Here is a 19295-nt window from a genome sequence, read left to right on the forward strand (position 1 = left end):
TGAAAAGCTTTTAGAAGATGGGAGGAATAATTGTTAAGGAATGAAGGGTTTTGTGAAGAAGTTTGGGGATCCTGCACGGACTCGGTTTGTACTTTATTGGATGTGTTGACAAGACCCAAAACTCTGTTGTTGATTTTTGGTGTCAAGGCATTTGCTGAGGACAAAACATGCTAGGCATTACTCAGCAGTTGTATGAAGCACAGTGGGGCTTCTTACACTTGCTTCATGTTATCTTATTCGTGTTTCATACTTTATTCATGGTAAGTAATTCATGGATTTCACACTGCGCGTTTGTTAATGGTGGGTTAAAGTTCTTGTCTGCATATTCATGAGGTCATTAGCATTGATTGACAGGATGTGACCTGTTTTAATAGCTGCTTATCTTGTCTGTGGGAATGTCTTTGTGTTGCTGCTCTGGTTGTCTAGTGTTTTTCGGTAATGTTCCTTGAAATGGAAGTACATGCATGTTCTTGACCCGATTACGCCTTAAAAGCAGGCAATGCATGTAGATAATGTAGATTTATCAGAGTGAGGTCATAAAGAGTTTATTTGGGCAGATTTGATCACACTGATTTGGTCCAGCATGTAAACGCATCAACCTGCTTTGTGTCGGTTTATTGAAGTATTCATGTGTGATTTGTGACAGAAACGCATTCTTTATTTCTGATTTGAACGGATCCAGGAATTGTGCTGAAAACTGTAATGCTTTTGTTAAAGGTGCTATAAGTTTTTGACTCTTCTAAAGCATAAAAATACCATATAAATGTTTGCAGATATTTAAGAAACACACTAAGTGAACATTCTTGTTTATATGAAAAACAATGCTGAAGTAAGTTATTCTGCTTTGACGATGTCTGTTACGTGCAAAACTTTTGGTCATTTAACTCGCACAATGCCAGTTTAGCATTATGTTTCAGCACCCTGCTTGCCTTGTTGGAAATCCAAGTATTTCATTCATTCATTTAGAAAGGCTCTTGAGGCATGCATTTGTGACTCCGAAATGAGACACATATTCAGTTTCACATAAGGGTTATTATTATGGAGAATATTCCTTCTATCACGTGCAGTTGCTTTTATTTAGAACATGATTTAAATCAGCCTTTAGGATCGATCAACAGACTTGCTCCTGTTGGTCCTCAATTCAATCTGGCAACCTGCATTTTTATTTTTTTTGATCCAGGAATCCAATACCTAGTTTAACCACTTACATACTGCAGCTTTAAGAAAAGCAGCTTGAAGTTACTGAAGAAATAGCTGAAAAGCATTGACAGTCCAATAACAATAACAATAATAATAATAATAATAATAATAATAATAATAATAATAATACAATGTTAAACTTAATAAGTTTCATATAGTTTTTCCTTTTTCAAATATTTCATAAGTTATGTTAAACCGAGCACAGAATTTTCTCAGTATTTTGTAAATAATTTTTTTTTATTATTTGTGTTATTTCAGCTAGAATAAAAGCAGTTTTTATTTAAAAAATGTTTGGTCCCACTTTATATTAAGTGGCCTTAACTAATATGTACTTACTCAGGTAAGGTACTAGTTTGTTGCAATGTACTTATTGTGTAAATACATGTATTTACTGTGTACTTATGCTTGATTAAATACATGCATGTAATTACATCTGTATTTAACTTTTGTAATTACATTTGTAAATACACTGTTGACCATCCCTTACACCTTAACCCACCCTTAAACCTACCCATGCCAACAAACCTGTCCATAACCCAACATCTATCCAAACTCAAAAGCACCACAAGTGTTCTCAAATACATTATGAACACAGTAAGTACATTGTATTTATTTTTTGATGTAAGTACATAGTAGTTAAAGACACTTAATATAAAGTGGGACCAAATGTTTTTTAGGTAAATATCATTTGCCCCTTTAAGCAATAATTTTTTTGTATTGTCTACAGAACAAACCATTGTTATTCAATGGTTGCCTGTAATTACCGTAACATGCCTAATTAACCTAAGTAACCTAGTTAAGCTGTGATATTGCACTTTAAGCTGAATACTGGCACATTGAAAAATATCTGATAATACAATAAAAAGAAAACCATGATAAAACAATGCTAAATTAAATAGCAAAATAAGTTGATTTAGCTTATTAGGGAAAAGGGATTTGGAAAAGAATAAAATGTAATTCACAGGGTCCTAGTTTAAAACTTTAAATAGGTCTGAATTTTCATTCCTTGCTTCATGTAACACATTTGCCGTCAGCATTCCCATGTGTCTTTGTTGATATGAGTGCCTGGAAATGTTCTGCAACTGTATAAAGTACATGAAAATTTAATGAGGAAAGAACTAAGGATGCTTATGATTGGTTGTATCTAAACACCATTTTATTGTAGCATCACATTGGTCCATTTTGTTGGGTTAAAACTATTAAAATCAGCGTTTAATGTCTTTCTAATGGACAAGTGTGAAATGTTGCTTAACCCATGGTTAAAATCAGCCTTTACCTAGTGGTTTTAAAAGACATTATCCAAAGCTTAAATGTAGTGTAGAAGCCCCAATGCATTTCTCTGTGATTAATTCCATACTAGGGCCTGTTCACTTACTGTCTGATGCATATTGCACATCAAATTGGCTGAAATCACCAGTTCTAATCCAATTGGGAGGCTTTATGCAATTTCCAGGGCTCTACTCACATTACAGTGCTTTCGAGTAAAAGTAGTTCTGTGGTTATTCAGTCCACAGTTCTTTTGTTTTGCAGTTATATGTCCCAGAGGGCATCTTGCTGCTTGTATACATAACTCATCATGCAATATTCTGCAGTTTTGCCATTGCCATCATTCAACTTACTCCTCGTTACTCTTCATAAACACAACTCACACCGCAGTGCCTCATTGTTCATGTCTACACGAATCAGACGGCCTCATTCAACATCACACTTAAACTGTAAAATTGCACAGTTCCTAATGCATTGTGGTAGAAACCTCTTCGTTTCTTGGTAATTGCAAAAACCAACCCGTGAAATGATGCATCACCAACTCGGAGGGAGCTTCTATTAGAGAAAATGACGACATGCTTGAACGCTTGAGAAGTCTGTCATTCATCTGAGCAAAAACTACAGAAAAAAAATCTCAAATATTTAGTGTGTTTTTTTGAGGTGTTTAGTTGCTTTCTCTGAAAGAAATTGACAAACCTAGGATGGACATGCTTGAATGCATTTTAGCAAAATCTATTTTAACTGATGGCTGTTTTGTTTACTCAAAAAACAAAAACGAGATATATCCAACTGCAGACCCACACATGTTTACACAATCCAGCAAACACGGCACATCTAGGCAAACCATATTTACAAAATTTCACAAATATGGCAAAATAGACTAACCATTCACAAGACTAACCAGTTTATGGTTTCCCATTTTAGTCATTATTTCATTATTTAATCGTAACATTTAACATCTGTGCAGTTTTGGAACTCAAATTATGTAAATAAAAATAATTGGTTAAACACTTATGACTTTATTCACGTATCCACATACACAAAGAAAACATAATAGACTGTCTAATTGTACGAATAAGTGTAATAAACTAATTCAGGATCTTAATGTTGACACACTTAATTAAAATCATTTTGTAGTAAAGTATAAAAAACAAACAATAATTTGTCACATTAAAATGAATTACAATATTTAATAATTTAAAATTAATATAGTTATAAACTGAAACTACTTTGTCTTTTATTAAACTTTTACTTAAGCTTTTTATTGATTATTAACAGTTCATTTGTTTGTATTACTATATTTCTTGCAACTGCAATTACCACAAACTACCAGTACTTTATGGTTTAAAAACAATATGTTACTTACTCTAAATGACTATAGTATTTAATGTGGAAAATCATCAATAAAAGTTATTAAAAAGAAAATTAAGCAAATAAATACTGTTTAATCACTGGAGTAAATATTGATTTAATGTTATAAATTTTTTCAATGTAAAAAGATTTGTATTATTACAAATTGTTATTGAATAAAAAGATGTATTATATCCTAAACATAATAACGTGCTAGTATTTCCTTTATTATAATGAATCCATTATATAAATTAAACCTGTCCAAATTAGATCGTTTATATATCTCTGAAAAATGTTTTAGCAAAGCCAACAAATGAGTATCTGCTATATTGACTGTCAGATAAATATTGATTGATCATCTATGATGACTGATAAAAAACTGTTCAGTCTATTATATTGAATGGCGATCGGAAACAATGATCCCCATTCGCCTGTCTCATTCTGCAGCTATATATTACTGCCAAAAACAGAACTTGAAATGTTGACATAAAGAGAAGACTCAAGATGGTAAACTTTAAAAATGACTGCATTTGAAAAAAAAAAAAAGGAAAAGCACTTTTGTCACCACAAACATCATGTAAAATGAATCATTGGTTCTTCTATATTGTCAAAGACAGTATTTCTGGTAATCTTATTTATTTACTCACTTAAATTGGGTTAGTATTGGTTTGCAGTATTTTTAAATTAGTTTAATAATTAGTTAATTAATTAAGTTCAGGAGAGGGTGCTCTAGTCAGAGGATTAGCAGTTAGCTTCCTCTCCACTGCTTCTATTCCTGTTTGGAGTCCATGTTACCCTGCCACACTAAACACACTGTGGAGTATTGCCAGTTTTCACTGCCTTACCAAGCATTTTACATCACCATTGTTCTATTTATTTGCCATATGACCTCTGTTTTTGTAATGTATTACTTCTCTTTTTTGATTGCCCTTTTGCCTGGTTGCACTGCATTTTTTGTGTGTGTGCTTTTTACTCTGATTTTGGATTTCCCTTTGGCACTGCTGACTTGACTTTTAACAAACAGCAACAATTGAAATCGGTCTCGACTTTGGCCTCACCTTCATTACATTTAGTTAATTTTTCCTCCATGAACAATCTTTTTGTTTGTTTACGATTATGCCGTTTTATTCACAAATATCAATTTCTAACTTACAACACTATTTCATACATTTTTACAAGACTAAAGCCCTGCTCACACTAAGATTTCAGCCATGGTTTGCTGATCTGAGACAAATTTAGGAAGATTCCTGGAATTCTAGGCTTAAATCTGTGCTTTTTGATTGTTGCTTTGACATGTTAATCGGCAGTTGATTTAATAGTCAGTGTGATAAAATGTTCCCTCCAATGAAGTTCTGTCAGAGTCAGAAAATTTCAGAGACTTTCCTGCAGTGTGACTTCAGATACTTCAGATCCAAGAACCAATAGGAGCGCTGAACCTCATGATGCAGTCAAGGCTTATTTTGAGCAAAATTAACATGACACGCGGTATGAGCCGAGCTTTAGAGAAGCCTGGTTCTTAAATAAGAATGTCAGCTATTTAATAAGAACTACATGTAAAACATCAAGATCTTAATAGCTGTTTTAGTTTTATTTAAACTCACATTAAACTTCTTTAAAACTCAATTTAAATTCCTTTAAGACATCCATTAATTCATACAATATGAAATTTGTTAGTACATGTAGAAAAAAATATTAACAAAATTGAGTGGTTTTAATTGCTACATGATTTATTACTTCATAAAGGGTTTCCAACAAGTTTCTTGACTCTCTTTATCCATATAATGTGCAAACATTCTACAAAGGGATGGCAAAATGTATCTCAGGGGAGCTTTGGAGATCATGCGTTCATGTCCTCGTATAGTGCTTTTATTTGACAACCGTGTGCATCAAGCCAGGCTTCTGTCTACAATGAGCACAAGTGAAACGCTTTAACACAGTCTTCTTCTAAGACCTCTGATGATGCATGATACATCTGACAGTACAAGAAAACACCAGCCGCCTTGGCTCATATTGAATTCTAATGATGTTGCCTATGCTACTGTCTTGCGATTACTCATACATTAATGAATCAGCCCGACTGTGTTCTGCTACCTTGCCTTGTCGTTCCACTTTTAATTAACATACCGCAATGATTAAAGTTTTAACTTAATTATCTTTATCTTTTCTCTCAGGGCATCCAACCCTCTGCGGGAAACTGAGTAAAACGTTTCACCAGCACCGAAAACACAGACGCTCCGCTAGATTGAGGGAGATACACAAACAGCGACTGACGTGCTCTCTCCCGAGCTGAATGAAGGCGGTGCAATGGAGGAATAAGTGAGGGACGGTGAAAAGAGAGCAACGAAAGAATGAAGACAACTGGAAAGCGAACACTTCTTGTCATCAGCTGTTGTTGTTTCAATTAATACACTCCAATCGGACAGCATGATCATCAGGAGCCTGCAAATATTGGTGTTCCTCTGTTTTTTAAGAGGAGCTTATGTCACGAAGATCATTCGGAGAAGGGGAGTGAGCTCGACTCACGTTCAGCACACAGCAAATGGAGCCACTGACCAATGGGATACAAGTTTGGAGAGGAACGTAAACGCAATGGCAAGACTCAAAGAACTGATCGGTCCTGAAGAAGCTGAAGAGCAGATCCCAGCTTACCAGAGCCACGGAGCTTCTCCGGTGTTCACCAAGGAAAGCTTTGTTGGGTTTAATTCCAAACAACCTGCACAAATAAACGAAGACACGGATCAATTGGATATAAAAGTAGTACAACCACCTATTGAAGACATTTTAGAGTTAAAAAGGAGCAGGAATTACACAAAGAAAGGTGGAAGGCTTGACAAATGGATCCCGGTGCACCACAGGACAACCTCCGGCTTGCATTTCAACAGAACCAGAATCAAAATCCCTTCAAGATCCAGATTGACTTCAAATGTTGCCATTCACACTACAGTGGGGACAAAGGTAGTCACTCCAGATTCGCCTCGAAAACTGAATCTTACTGGAAGCCTGTTAAAAGTAATATCCAAAGAAAACCTTGTGCGGATTGTAAATTCCCAGCTACAGAGTGTGCCAGGCTTGAATATCCCAGGTAAAATGGGTCACAGTAGAAAAAGAGATTTGATCAATATGGATCACAGCCAGATGGATGCGCTGAAAATAAAAAAGCAAAACCGCTCAGGCAATCCTGAACTTTCTAAGCCAGACAACCAGACTGCAGAGCTACAGTCAAGCTCTTTTACTAATGCCAGTCTAAATCCAGAACAGACCGTTCACACGCTCTTTAAACAATTCGGAGGGTTCAGTATGGATCTAAATGAGGAGGACAGAAAAGCAGAGGTGAAAAGTGCAGCAGGCACCGCATCCTGGAAGTACAAACACTTCACGACTCATGTAGCTTCAACTCCTCAAAGCGAGATCATGACCAGCACCGAGACCAATCCGCTGGCTGGTCAAAGTGATACGGGCATATCACACACTCCGTCTCAGCTTGACTCTGGACATCGACCTGACGCTTTCAGCTCACTGACTGAAAGGAATCCTGACGTTAAAGGGGCAGCTGATCAGAGTGTTCATATGGCAGTCGCTGTCACTCAGAATCCACTGATTAAAATTTCAGAGCCCATTGACAGCAGTCACATCCTAAAACTACCACCCGATCCGGAATGGGGAAGGAAGGAGTTGGAGGAGAGCAGAGAGATGTCTGTTGACTCTCGCTCCAGTAGAGGTGGTAGAGGCCTTGTTTTTCAGGAAATGGAGGAGGATGAAGATGAAGATGAGGCATGGAGTCAACCGAAAGGGGAAATCTCTCGATCTAGAAGTCGACGGAGTTGGATCTGGAACCAGTTCTTTGTCATTGAGGAGTATGCAGGTCCTGAACCAGTCCTCATCGGAAGAGTAAGTACCCCTTATTGAATCATGGGTCAATGGGATGGGTCTGTCATAAATATAAATAATTCTTAGATTTACATTTATATGATCACACTGACTCAGACATTGATGCTGCTGTTTAAAAGTTTGGGGTCAGTACTGAATACACTTTTTATAAAGTTTTTTCTGCTTGCCAAGTCTGTATTTGTAAAGTAGGGTAATATTGTGAATTAGTATATCCATTTAAAATGACTCTATTTTAATATATTTTAAAATAGAGTTTATTACTCTAATGCAATGTTGAATTTTCAGCATCATTAATCCAGACTTTAGGGATCCTCGTGATCATTTAGAAACCATTCTTATATGCTGATTTGGTTCTAAAGAAACATTTATTATTATAATTAATGTTGATGATAATGATAATGATGATAAGTGATAAATGCTAATGAATGACACAGTTTCTTTTGTTGAACTCATACACATAGAATTTAGTTGGGCAGGCCGCCCAGGAGCTGTATATTAGTATATTTAGCACATATTTTTTTTTTTTACTATTATCATCCTTTTACACTATTGTGTATCCACCTAATATAACCTAACATCTGCGATTGATAAAATAATGGAAAGTCTTCTCTCATTTACCCATTTTGTTCAGTTTGCGTGTCTGTCAACACTCCCATAGACACTCACATGCTCTGCAGACCCAAAGAGACGTGCCTTGTTGGCACTTAAAAAATTAGTCCCGCTCGGTTTCTAAACCTTCTAATATGTTTCCAAAAATCCTTAAAGGATTTGACTTTTGCTTTCTAAAGCTGTCTTTAATCACATGCGTTTTTGCATTACATTTTTACTTAAGTCTACCTGTACTTTCACTTGGTTTCGAAACTGGCTGCGCAAGCACAGTTGTGCAAATGAGAGAAACATTAAATAATTAATTCTTTAATCTAAGCGACTCAGAAAAACTTTACTACATACTCGGAGAGGATGAAATGACTGGTGTAAACAGCTGCAAGATATATGTACAACATTAGTAATGGTTAATGAATGCATTTGCCTTATTTAAATAATCTACACATTCTAATCTTGTAATTATTATAATTTTGTTTTTCTTATTTTTTATGTAATTTATTTCTCATTTGTTGTATATATTTTTTTATTTGATGATGTCATTAGGCTAATGTATGTATACAAATTTAAAATGCTCTGGTATTTAAGTTTGATTTGAACTTGAAAGAAAAAGTAAAGCAGATTTTACCTGTCAGTGGGTGCACATGGCTCCTAAATAGGATTTTATTTCAACTGTCTTTTTTAACTTTAATTCATTGAAAATAAACATTTAATAACAGTTTCATAATAAATAAAATTCGGTTTTGTGCGTCGCATAGGTGCGTAAATGGAGTGTTTTAAACTGTCAACCACTGCATGTATATTTCAAACCTTTGAGAAGCACTGTGAACTTAAAAGAAGTTATTTTTAAAAATGTCTATGCTTTTCGGAACCCATAGATGTTTTTGTTCTTTGTTTCACAGTAAAAAAAACCTCAAACAGGATTTTGTCTATTTGATTTAAATGTAATTTTTCTTGGTGAAATATCACTTTAACACAAGTTGTTGCTTTCAACTTTTAATAGACATTGATTATGCGTATATCTAAATAATTGCTTTTCCTAATTGAATAATAGGCTGAGATTATTCAATTTGTCACAGAAAAAGAAAACAAAGATCACAAACCAATATGACCCTCAACACAGTGAAGTGGAAAAAGCTCTCACACTGAGACTGACGTCTCCCACAGAACATTGTGTCTGAATGTTTATCACATCACTGATCTTAATGGCATTAGTCACATTATCCCAGTCTTTTTTTCTTGCTGTCTTTGTCTATTTAAATCCTGAGGAAGCCGAGCTCTGCAGGTCACAGAATAATGTTTCAATCAGACTCTTAATCAGCCGCTGATTCTGCTCTGGTAAAGCTACAGTATGAACTGTGATGAACAATTGCTCTTCTCATCAGAAAATCAAGAGCCTGGTGGTGGAACATAAAAACTAACAATACCTGTGCTCTCTTCTACATCTTGTACTCTGCTGATGTTCCAATTTGGTGGTCATTTTTTGGGGCAAACTGACATATTATACTTTTTTTTTTCGGTCTTTAAAATATTTATTAAACTATCAAAATTATGAAATGACACAGCATGTTTATTAATTATGCAGTGACCAAAATAAACTTTTTAGAAACCACAGCCACCATTTTTTGGTCTTGATCCCAATTTGGGAATTTTTGTTAAACATCTTGAAATGCCACTAAGTTTCCAAAAGGTGACCTTCTCAACCATTTATTTAAAACTTGTAAATAGAAAATTAACAGAACACTTCATAGTGATTATCAGTACTCTGGTTTTATTAAAAACAATTAATAATAATTACTTACATTTATGTAGCACTTTTCTGGACACTCAAAGTGCTTTATACATTTTTTCTCCTCGTCCACTACCAGTGTGCAGCATCCACCTGGATGATGCGACGGCAGCCATATTGTGCCAGACTGCACACCACACTCCAGCTAATTGGTGGAGAGGAGACTCCAATTATAATATGGGGTGGTTAGAAGGCCATGATGAACAGAGGCCAGTGAGCAAATTTGGCCAGGATGCCGGGGTTAAACCCCTACACTTTTTCAAAGGACATCCTGGGAATTTTCATGACAGAACCTCTGTTTAACAGTATAGAGTCCCCATCAATATACTGGGACATTAGGACCCACACAGACTGCAGGTTGAGCACCCCCTGCAGGTCTCACTAACACCACTTCCGGCAGCAACCTAGCTTTTTGGCACATAAAAATCCATTTCTATTCACTTATTGTAATTCTCTTTAAATTATTGATATAAATGAATATATTTGTGTTTAGAATTTAGAAGAAATGTTATAAGTAGTTTGCAAATAAAAACCCAAATGAGCCCTTTAGCAATTTACTCAAATGTACCCTCTGTTTTAATGCAAACTCCAAAGAAACAGAATATATATTCACACATTTGTACAATACATCGTTTTGTAAAGTGAATTTTCTTTAACCATAAATGAAAATTTGATTAGGTTTGTTAAGTTTAAAACAAGATGAAATCTCAATAGGAGTCATTAAATCTTAAGATGTTTTATCTAGGAAAATTTTTAATTGTCTTACACTGTATGTGTACTTGATATGTCAAAGATTATAAATTCAGGTATTTATGCTTAATTTAAAGAAAAAAAAGGATGAATGAATCAAAATGTACTAATGAACTCCTCCTGTTCGTGTGGGTGCTTCAGTTTCCCCTACTAGTCCAAAGATATATGCACTATAGGTAAACTAGATAAGTCAAATCGTCTGTAGTGTATGTGTGTGAATGAGTGTATGAGTGTTTCCCAGTGATGGGTTGCAGTTGGAAGGGTATACGCTGTGTAAAACATATGCTGAATAAGTTGGCGGTTATTTTAGCTGTGACGACCCCGGATGTATAAAGTAACTAAGCCAAAAAGAAAATTAATGAATGAATGAATGTCCTGATGTAGTGTTCAGCATTGGCATCAGCAATGCATTTTTATTAATTAACTCTTTTGATTAGCTTTTATAAGTTTACCTTAAGTAAATGTCACTATATTTATACAAAAATGTATGTGCTTGCTTGAACAATTCAACTCTAGACCCTTATATGAAAAGTCTTTAAAGGCTGAGTCACACTAGCAACCAACGTTGACCAACAGCAACAAACATTTTCTTGGGTTTTGCCATACCAGTGCAATACTCCTCCCTGCATTTGTTGGAGTTTATCAGCACTTGTTTTTGGTAATTAAACGTTGAATTGACGTTTGATGAGTAATGAATGTGACATCTTGTAATCTACTAATTGCCTGTCTTAGTCTGCATCTATCAGTGCCTTAAGATGACTAGAAACATACATCTAGATCCAAAACTTTGACTAGGACCGTACATCTGGCATTGTTTCTCAGTTCCTGCCTCCCTCTGTCTCTATTTTTTTCTCTTCTTTTTCTCATCTCCCTGAGCTGCAGTTTGAGCGGCTAGAGAAGGCAGCGTGGTAATACGTTGAGTAAATGAATGATGATGATTCTGCGTGTCTGCCCGAGGCAGTCAGACGGCACAGTGGGATAAGAAAAAAAATCTCTTGTATTCTCTTCTGGGACCGTCTTCCTGTCTGCTTTGGCTCCAGCAGCATTTAATGGAACCCCTCGTGCTGTTAATACCCAGCTTCAGAGCCAGACACATCCACCCAATAGTTTTAGACACATTTGATCACTGAGCTCAAACGGGACGGCTGTTTAGAGTGGGAAAGAAGACAAGCATTGATCTTCATTAGGGCCTTGCGGACAGCAGAAAGAATAAGAGAAAGCGAATGAGAGAGGAGAAATAGGGAATTACGAGGCTGAAAATGCCTTAGGTGCCGTTGACCATTGCTACAGATGGACAGGCCTGTATGTCATTAGAGCCAATATGGTGTGCTTAACAGGTGGCACTGATAGTTCCCTGCATCCTTCATGGCATCCAACATTGCGAATGAACCCATTCAGACCTCGAGCATGTGTCGAGTGTGTGTGTATGTACACACCTAATGCTCTTATGTGTCCTAATGCTCTTACGGATGTTTAATCTTGCCGCTTCAACCCTACGCAGAGTCGCATGCACCGCTGTCTGTTGGATCAATGAGGACATGTTTTGCTGCGCCTTATAACTGAGATGATTATGATTTAATAAAGGGCTGAAGTGAACTATGTAGCCCCGCGGCAGACGTGCCAAGTGCCACAGCGTGCTTAATCTACAGCACGATGCTAATCACAGATTCAGCATTTGGAGCGCGCGTTCATATACTCATTACCCAGTCTATAAATACCACAGTAGGCCATTATGCATTTTAACGAATTTTATGGTAGGTAACATCAATTATATGCAATTACACTTACGTTAAATTATAATCAAATTTGGGGGTTGGCATAACAAGCATCCATATGTTTATGTCAGGGCGCTCAATGCTAGTAAGCATACGCAGAGGCTTTATGATCTCAATATAGGCTTCTTTGTAATTCCGTAATGACCGTATTTCATTCTCGAGCTTAATGTATGGACATAAATTAGCACATCTTTTGCATTCGAAAGCAACGGCAGGGTGTGACACCGAGGGAAAACAAATTTGCACTCTATCTTGCGAAATTTATCACAACAGTGGTCTCATAAAAAGGCAGGTCTCCCTAGGCTGTTGCTAACTGGCATAATGTGGATGTAGAAAATAAAAGTGGCGTGATTGAGATTTGGTACTTGAAGTGCTTGCAAACACCATCATCCCTCTGTGGGTTTGTGTTTGTGGAAGTGGTGTTTTGATGCTCGGGGTCTCTTGATTATCTATTTAAGTGTCCCAGCCCTTTACCCTCCTTTGAGGTTTTGTTTGATTGGCTTGAGTTGATTTGAAATGTTGTGGTTTGCTATATCTGATTAATAATTCTGCAGTTGTTTTTTCAGCAACATGTTTGGTGTGAATTTTTCTTACCCAGGCTCACTGCGATTAAGTGCCTCAGCCTACATTTATTGCTAACATACAAAATTCATTTTTTCAGATATGTTTAGTGTTCAATTTCAGATGACAAATCCACTAGAGGGTGCTGTCTACATTTTCTGCGTAACGTAAAATTCATTTCTCCAGATATGTTTGGTTTTTAGTTTCAGGTGATAAATCCACTAGAGGGTGCTGTCTACATTTATGCTTAATGTAAATTTTGTTGCTCCAGTTATGTTTCATTGGTTGTTTCAGATGATAAATCCACTAAAGGGTGCTGTCTACATTTTTGCGTAACGTGAAGTTTGTTGCTCCAGATATGTTGTGCTGCTTGTTTCAGATGATAAATCCACTAGAGGGTGCTGTCTACATTTTTGCGTAACGTGAAGTTTGTTGCTCCAGATATGTTGTGCTGCTTGTTTCAGATGATAAATCCACTAGAGGGTGCTGTCTACATTTTTGCGTAACGTAAAGTTTGTTGCTCCAGATATGTTGTGCTGCTTGTTTCAGATGATAAATCCACTAAAGGGTGCTGTCTACATTTTTGCGTAACGTAAAGTTTGTTGCTCCAGATATGTTGTGTTGCTTGTTTCAGATGACAAAGACACTTGAGGATGCTGTTTACATTTTTGTGTAATGTAAAATTAGTTGTTCCAGATATATTTAGTTTCTTATTTCAAATGACAAAGCCACTAGTGGGTGCTGTCTAAATTTTTTCCATAATGTAAAGTTCGCTGCTCCAGATATGTTGTGTTGCTTCTTTCAGATGATAAATCCACTAGAGGGTGCTGTCTACATTTTTGTGTAATGTAAAAGTAGTTGCTCCAGATACGTTCAATTTTTAGTTTCAGATGACAAATCCACTGGAGGCTGCTGTCAACATTTTTGTGTAATGTGAAATGTATTGCTCCAGATAGGTTTCGTTTCTCATTTCAGATGACAAATCCACTAGAGGGTGCTGTCTACAGTTTTGCGTAACGTAAAATTCGTTGCTCCAGAAATGTGTGTTGCTTGTTTCAGATGACAAAGCCACTAGAGGGTGCTGTCTACATACTTTTACTTCTCTATCTATCTATCTATCTATCTATCTATCTATCTATCTATCTATCTATCTATCTATCTATCTATCTATCTATCTATCTATCTATCTATCTATCTATCTATCTATCTATCTATCTATCTATCTGTTGTTCTCTGTCAATTTATTTGTCATTCTGTCATTCTCTGCATACCTGTTGTTCTCGATCGATCTCTGGTATTATCTGTCATTTTTCCATTCTCTGTCTCTAATAATGTGTTGTCATCTGTCTGTTTATTGTTTTGTCTGCCATTCCTTTCTTCTCTGCCTGTCTGTCGTTCTATGTGCCATTATTTCCATCATTCTTTCGTTGTCTGTCCATCTGTCATTCTCTCTGTCATTTTGTCATCTTTTTATCGTCTATCCATTGTTTTGTCTGTCTGTTATTTAGTTTGTCGTTCCTCCATCCTCTGTCATTCTGTGTGCTGTTTTAGTTGTCTGTCTGTTTTTTACACTCTTTTCTTTGGTTATTATCATTCTGTCTGTCGTTTTGTCTATCATTCTTTTGTTTTCTGCCATTCAGGCATCATTTTTTCTTTTCATTCTTTGTCTGACTGACGTTTTGTATGTAAATGTCATTTTTTCATGTCATTTTTTTTCTATATTGGTCATTTTGGGTCATTTTATCTGTCATTCTGTGTTGTTTTATCTCATTCTTTTGTTCTCAATCCGCCATTTTGTCACGTTGTCTTTCTGTCTATCATTTTATTAGTCGTTTTTTTGCTCTGTCTGTCATTCTGTGATTTTTATATCTGTTTCTTTCACTCATTCTTATATGTCATTTTGTCTGTCATTCTTTGTCTATCTGACTTTCTGTTGCTTTATCTGTCATTCTTGTTATCTGTCTATCTGCTGTTTTTTTTTGTTGCTTTATTCGCCATTCTTTCATTCTGTGTCTGTCCATCTCTCATTTGATGTTGTTCTGCCTGCCTGCCTGCCTGTCTGTCTGTCTGTCTGTCTGTCTGTCTGTCTGTCTGTCTGTCTGTCTGTCTGTCTGTCTGTCTGTCTGTCTGTCTGTCTGTCTGTCTATCTGTCTGTCTGTGAGTCATTATTTTCTTCTGTCTATGTATCTGTCATTCTATCTATTGTTCTGTCTACCTCTCTGTCATTCTTTTCTGGGCATTGTAAGCTTACTTAGCTTTTAAATTCAATTAACTACACTGTAAAAATTTTCCATAAATTTGCAGTTTTCATCATTTTGTGATTCATGTTTTTATTCTTCCCCATTTATTTATGCATTTGGATTGCAATATGATATCTTAATATTACTTCGACTAACATTTAACCTCGAAAAGTTCAAAAAAGTAACTTTTATTAACATTTTTAATAGTTAAATATATTATCTGGGTTGGTGTTTTATATTACGCTACAAAAACATTTTCTGTTATTTTACACTTATTTATGTCAATGTCAATTTTATTTATATAGCCCTATTTAACAAAACCAGAGGTTGACCGATGTGCTGCACAGTAAAATCACAACAGAGAAAAAATATATAAAATTATTAAATTATAGCTAAAACAAACAACTGTCATTGATAAAATGCCAAATCATAGAGGTATATATATATATATATATATATATATATATATATATATATATATATATATATATATATATATATATATATATATATATATATTTCAAACTATTAAAATGTCCATTAATGTCAACTAAACTGTATAGTTCAATTTTCAACAACAAAAGTTGACTGAGTAGAGATCAGCATCCCACAATGCATTTTACAACTGTAAATAAACTGAAAACACTTGTGAATCACAAAATACAGAAACTGCACTATAAATTCTAAGTAGTAGTACTTAAAAAAAGCATTAAAACCGAATGCCTTAAAAAAAACAAGTTAGGTGAACAAAGAAAACAGAGAACGTGCCCTGTGAGAAATGAGATGCTGCGTTCTTCTTGATGGCCACATGACCTTCACTCATTTTTAATTGAAAATGATTTTAACATCACAGCATTCATACAACGATTTATTGTTTTTCCCCCTTTCACAATATATACTATGCATAAAGCCTTACAAATATACAATACAAAATATAAATAAAACTTTATTTTAATATGTATTTCAGTGAACAAACACCCTTACTGTGTTTATGTCTTTATTAGGATTTTCAAGCTAATGCTTACTTTCACCGTTTCATTTAAGAAAACTCCTGAGTTAAATAAGTTGTATCTCTGAACTTTAATAATAAATCTATAAAAAATGCTGCGCTTTCCACCTCTAGTTGCAATGACTTCTGGGACTTTTAGAGCGAGTGCTGCGCTCAAGTCTGCATCGATGAGTCCTCCATATCAAGAACACATCCGGGAACTTCCACACATCCTCTGTACTTGCGTTCTTGAGTATTGGAACTGAACTTTGGCGGCTGATGATGACGTTACACGAGAACACAAGATCGCTGAAGAACGCATATTAAGAAGCAGCCATTGGCTTTGCTTGCTTTGACTACCGCCACTTCTTCTTCATTTTGCCCGCACATAAGGCATGCTTGAATACAGAGCTGTCTCTCACTGATGTAATGACGTCATTACATCCATTGTTGTTACTTGCTTGTTTTAAGTGAGTTTCACTTAAATTCATTAAATTGTTAAATTCTCACCCTGTAAATTTTCACCCTCCAAGTTTCTGTAACTCTACAAAACATTGTAAAAAGTATGTATTTTAATCACTGAGTAAATCTAATGAAGTATTTATGAGTCAGAAAAGCTGTTAGATTTTACAGTATATGTTTCATTATCAGATATTTTTTACACTGTAACTTACTTTAGAGTAAGTTTACCACAAAAGCAGTTGTGATGTTATTATATAACAAAGAATACATTGGCTAGTGGTTAACACAGAGCTACATATAAACAACAACAGAATTTTTGACTCTTATTACAATAACAAATAGTAACATTTTCCCACATTTCTTCATAAATCTCTTCACAGACTACTGAAAAATGCTCTGTCTAAACAGCATTTTGAGCTTTGATCTTTAGCTTTCTTCGGTGCACATTTCCAAATCCTCTCATGGCAAGTGCATCAAAACACCATTAAATGTGTTGCAAATACTTTATGAAATCCTTTTAAAAACACTCGCAGACACTTGATTTCTGTAATTTCATGGCAGCTCAGCTATCTCCAGCTGGGTGGCTTTTGAAACCTTTCCCTCTAATAGTAATTCGATATTTCAGATTCAGGTCTCACTGAGCGCGGACCTTTGTTTAGACAGGGTTGGTCCACTTCTACCCCTTTCAAGCGTTTGCTTGGTTAAGTGCATCCGAGTTTGGCTTTCAGTCGTGTTTTGAGGATTGCCATGGATCCTGGTTGGGAGTTTGTTCCACCATCACTGTGAGTGTAAAGGTTTTTGAAAGTGACCTTGTTGCACACTGTGATGGTAGCACCAGGCGTCATTCATTGAGTGGCCGCAGGGTGCTATACTTCTTTCCTGCCGCTGGCTGCCCCATCGCTCTTCTGCTGCTATTTGTCTGCCCGTGAGTCTCTTCATCTGCTAGAGGCTAAACGTGGAGGGCTGGGGAATGGTGTTATATTAATAGCACTGTACTGTACAGGTCAGCCTGGTGAAGTCAGTAAAAGCACACCATGAAAACAATCATACGCCTTTTACTCAAGTTTGAATATGAAACTTTTAATTCAAAACTCTCCTGTTTATAGAGCACCGTATAGCTCACTGATTTATTGTGTATTTTATGCACTGCCGTTGCAATGCAAAAGGCAATTTAAGAGATTAAATACATTGAGAATCGTTTAATAGTTTAAAGTAGAGTTGTGCTCACATTAAATCACCGGATATGTAGTTTTATATGCAAGCAATTCTGGAAGCTCGGTTCCATCACTGAGTAAACACATAAAAAAGATATTTGCGACTTTATGGCTTACAGTTGTGACTTTATTTTTTTGAAGCATGAGTTTATTTTTCACAAAATGGCTGTGAGTTTATATGTCAAATTAAATGTAACTTAATGTTTCAACAGTGATTTTATATTTAAAAAACTAGAGTTTATATGTCACAATAAGACTGTATTTAGTACTTACTTATTGTAGTTTTTTGTCTTACAGTTTTTCTTTCACAACTGCAAATATAATTCTCAGCACTGCAAATATAATTCTCAGCACAATTTTACAGTTTTTCTTAAAGGGTCATGACACTCCCCACTTTCGGTTCAGGTTTACTTTAGAATTTTTTCAAAAGATGCATCATAATAGGCGTGGAGCTCCGTGAGCAAAGGGCAAGAGTGGGCGTGGCCAGCAGGGAAGAAGGAGGGGAGTGAACAACTGTTGTCAGGTAGCTCACAAAATGGGAGACAATCTGTGAGGAATCGCATGATTTTATAGTTTACAAAGTTAAAATGCAAAGAAATAAACAGTATTTAATGCCCTGCTACATTTGTTATTCATAATTTCATATACAGATCACCACAAGTTATATCATTATAAAGATAATCGTGTTCATGTAAACACTATAAATGATGACTTTTCCCTTAATTACCAGGTCTGAATCATAGGTTTGATTGAAGAGTCAGTTCAGCATGTCTCTTGCCCTGTGTATTTTAACCATTAGCCCTGTTGGTAATCTAGAGGATTTAGGCAAACACAGCAGCACTGCGATGTGTCTAAATGTGAACCAACTTCTGATAATAGACAAAGTCCGCCATTCTCCTATTCTTGTACAGCTCTCCCAACGAAAATGCTTGCTGCACACAAACAGCTTTGCTGTATCCACCCTGACAGCATCGCAGGGAAAAACATGCAACAAACCCTAAGGATCATGGAAACAAACACATACGACCCTTCATACAGCTAAATACTGTGTGTTATGGATCTGTGTCTCGCAGCTTGGCACTGGCAGGTCTGCCTTGCCTTCGTAAAGCACGTGCAGTTATGAATAATTAAGAAACAGGCTCTTCTCATAGGATAAGAAAACTCTGCTATGAAAAATAATGAGAAACTGACCCATCGTCTTTGCACTTG

General features: G+C 35.9%; 1 protein-coding gene across 7 annotated transcripts in view; it reads left to right on the top strand.

The window, feature by feature from the left end:
- Nucleotides 1-19295, top strand: part of cdh24b (cadherin 24, type 2b) — a 267633-nt gene that overhangs the window by 102295 nt on the left and 146043 nt on the right. For all 7 annotated transcript variants that reach the window (XR_015477390.1, XR_015477389.1, XM_087238461.1 and 4 more), the window contains 1 exon segment: nt 5988-7704. Coding sequence is in view for 5 of the 7 variants with exons in the window: in XM_087238461.1 (XP_087094587.1) it covers nt 6241-7704 (1464 nt within the window). In the remaining 2 variants the exon portion in view is untranslated.

Source organism: Danio rerio, chromosome 2 (genome assembly GCF_052040795.2).
Source record: "Danio rerio strain M-AB ecotype USA chromosome 2, GRCz13ab, whole genome shotgun sequence".
Lineage (NCBI taxonomy): Eukaryota > Metazoa > Chordata > Actinopteri > Cypriniformes > Danionidae > Danio > Danio rerio.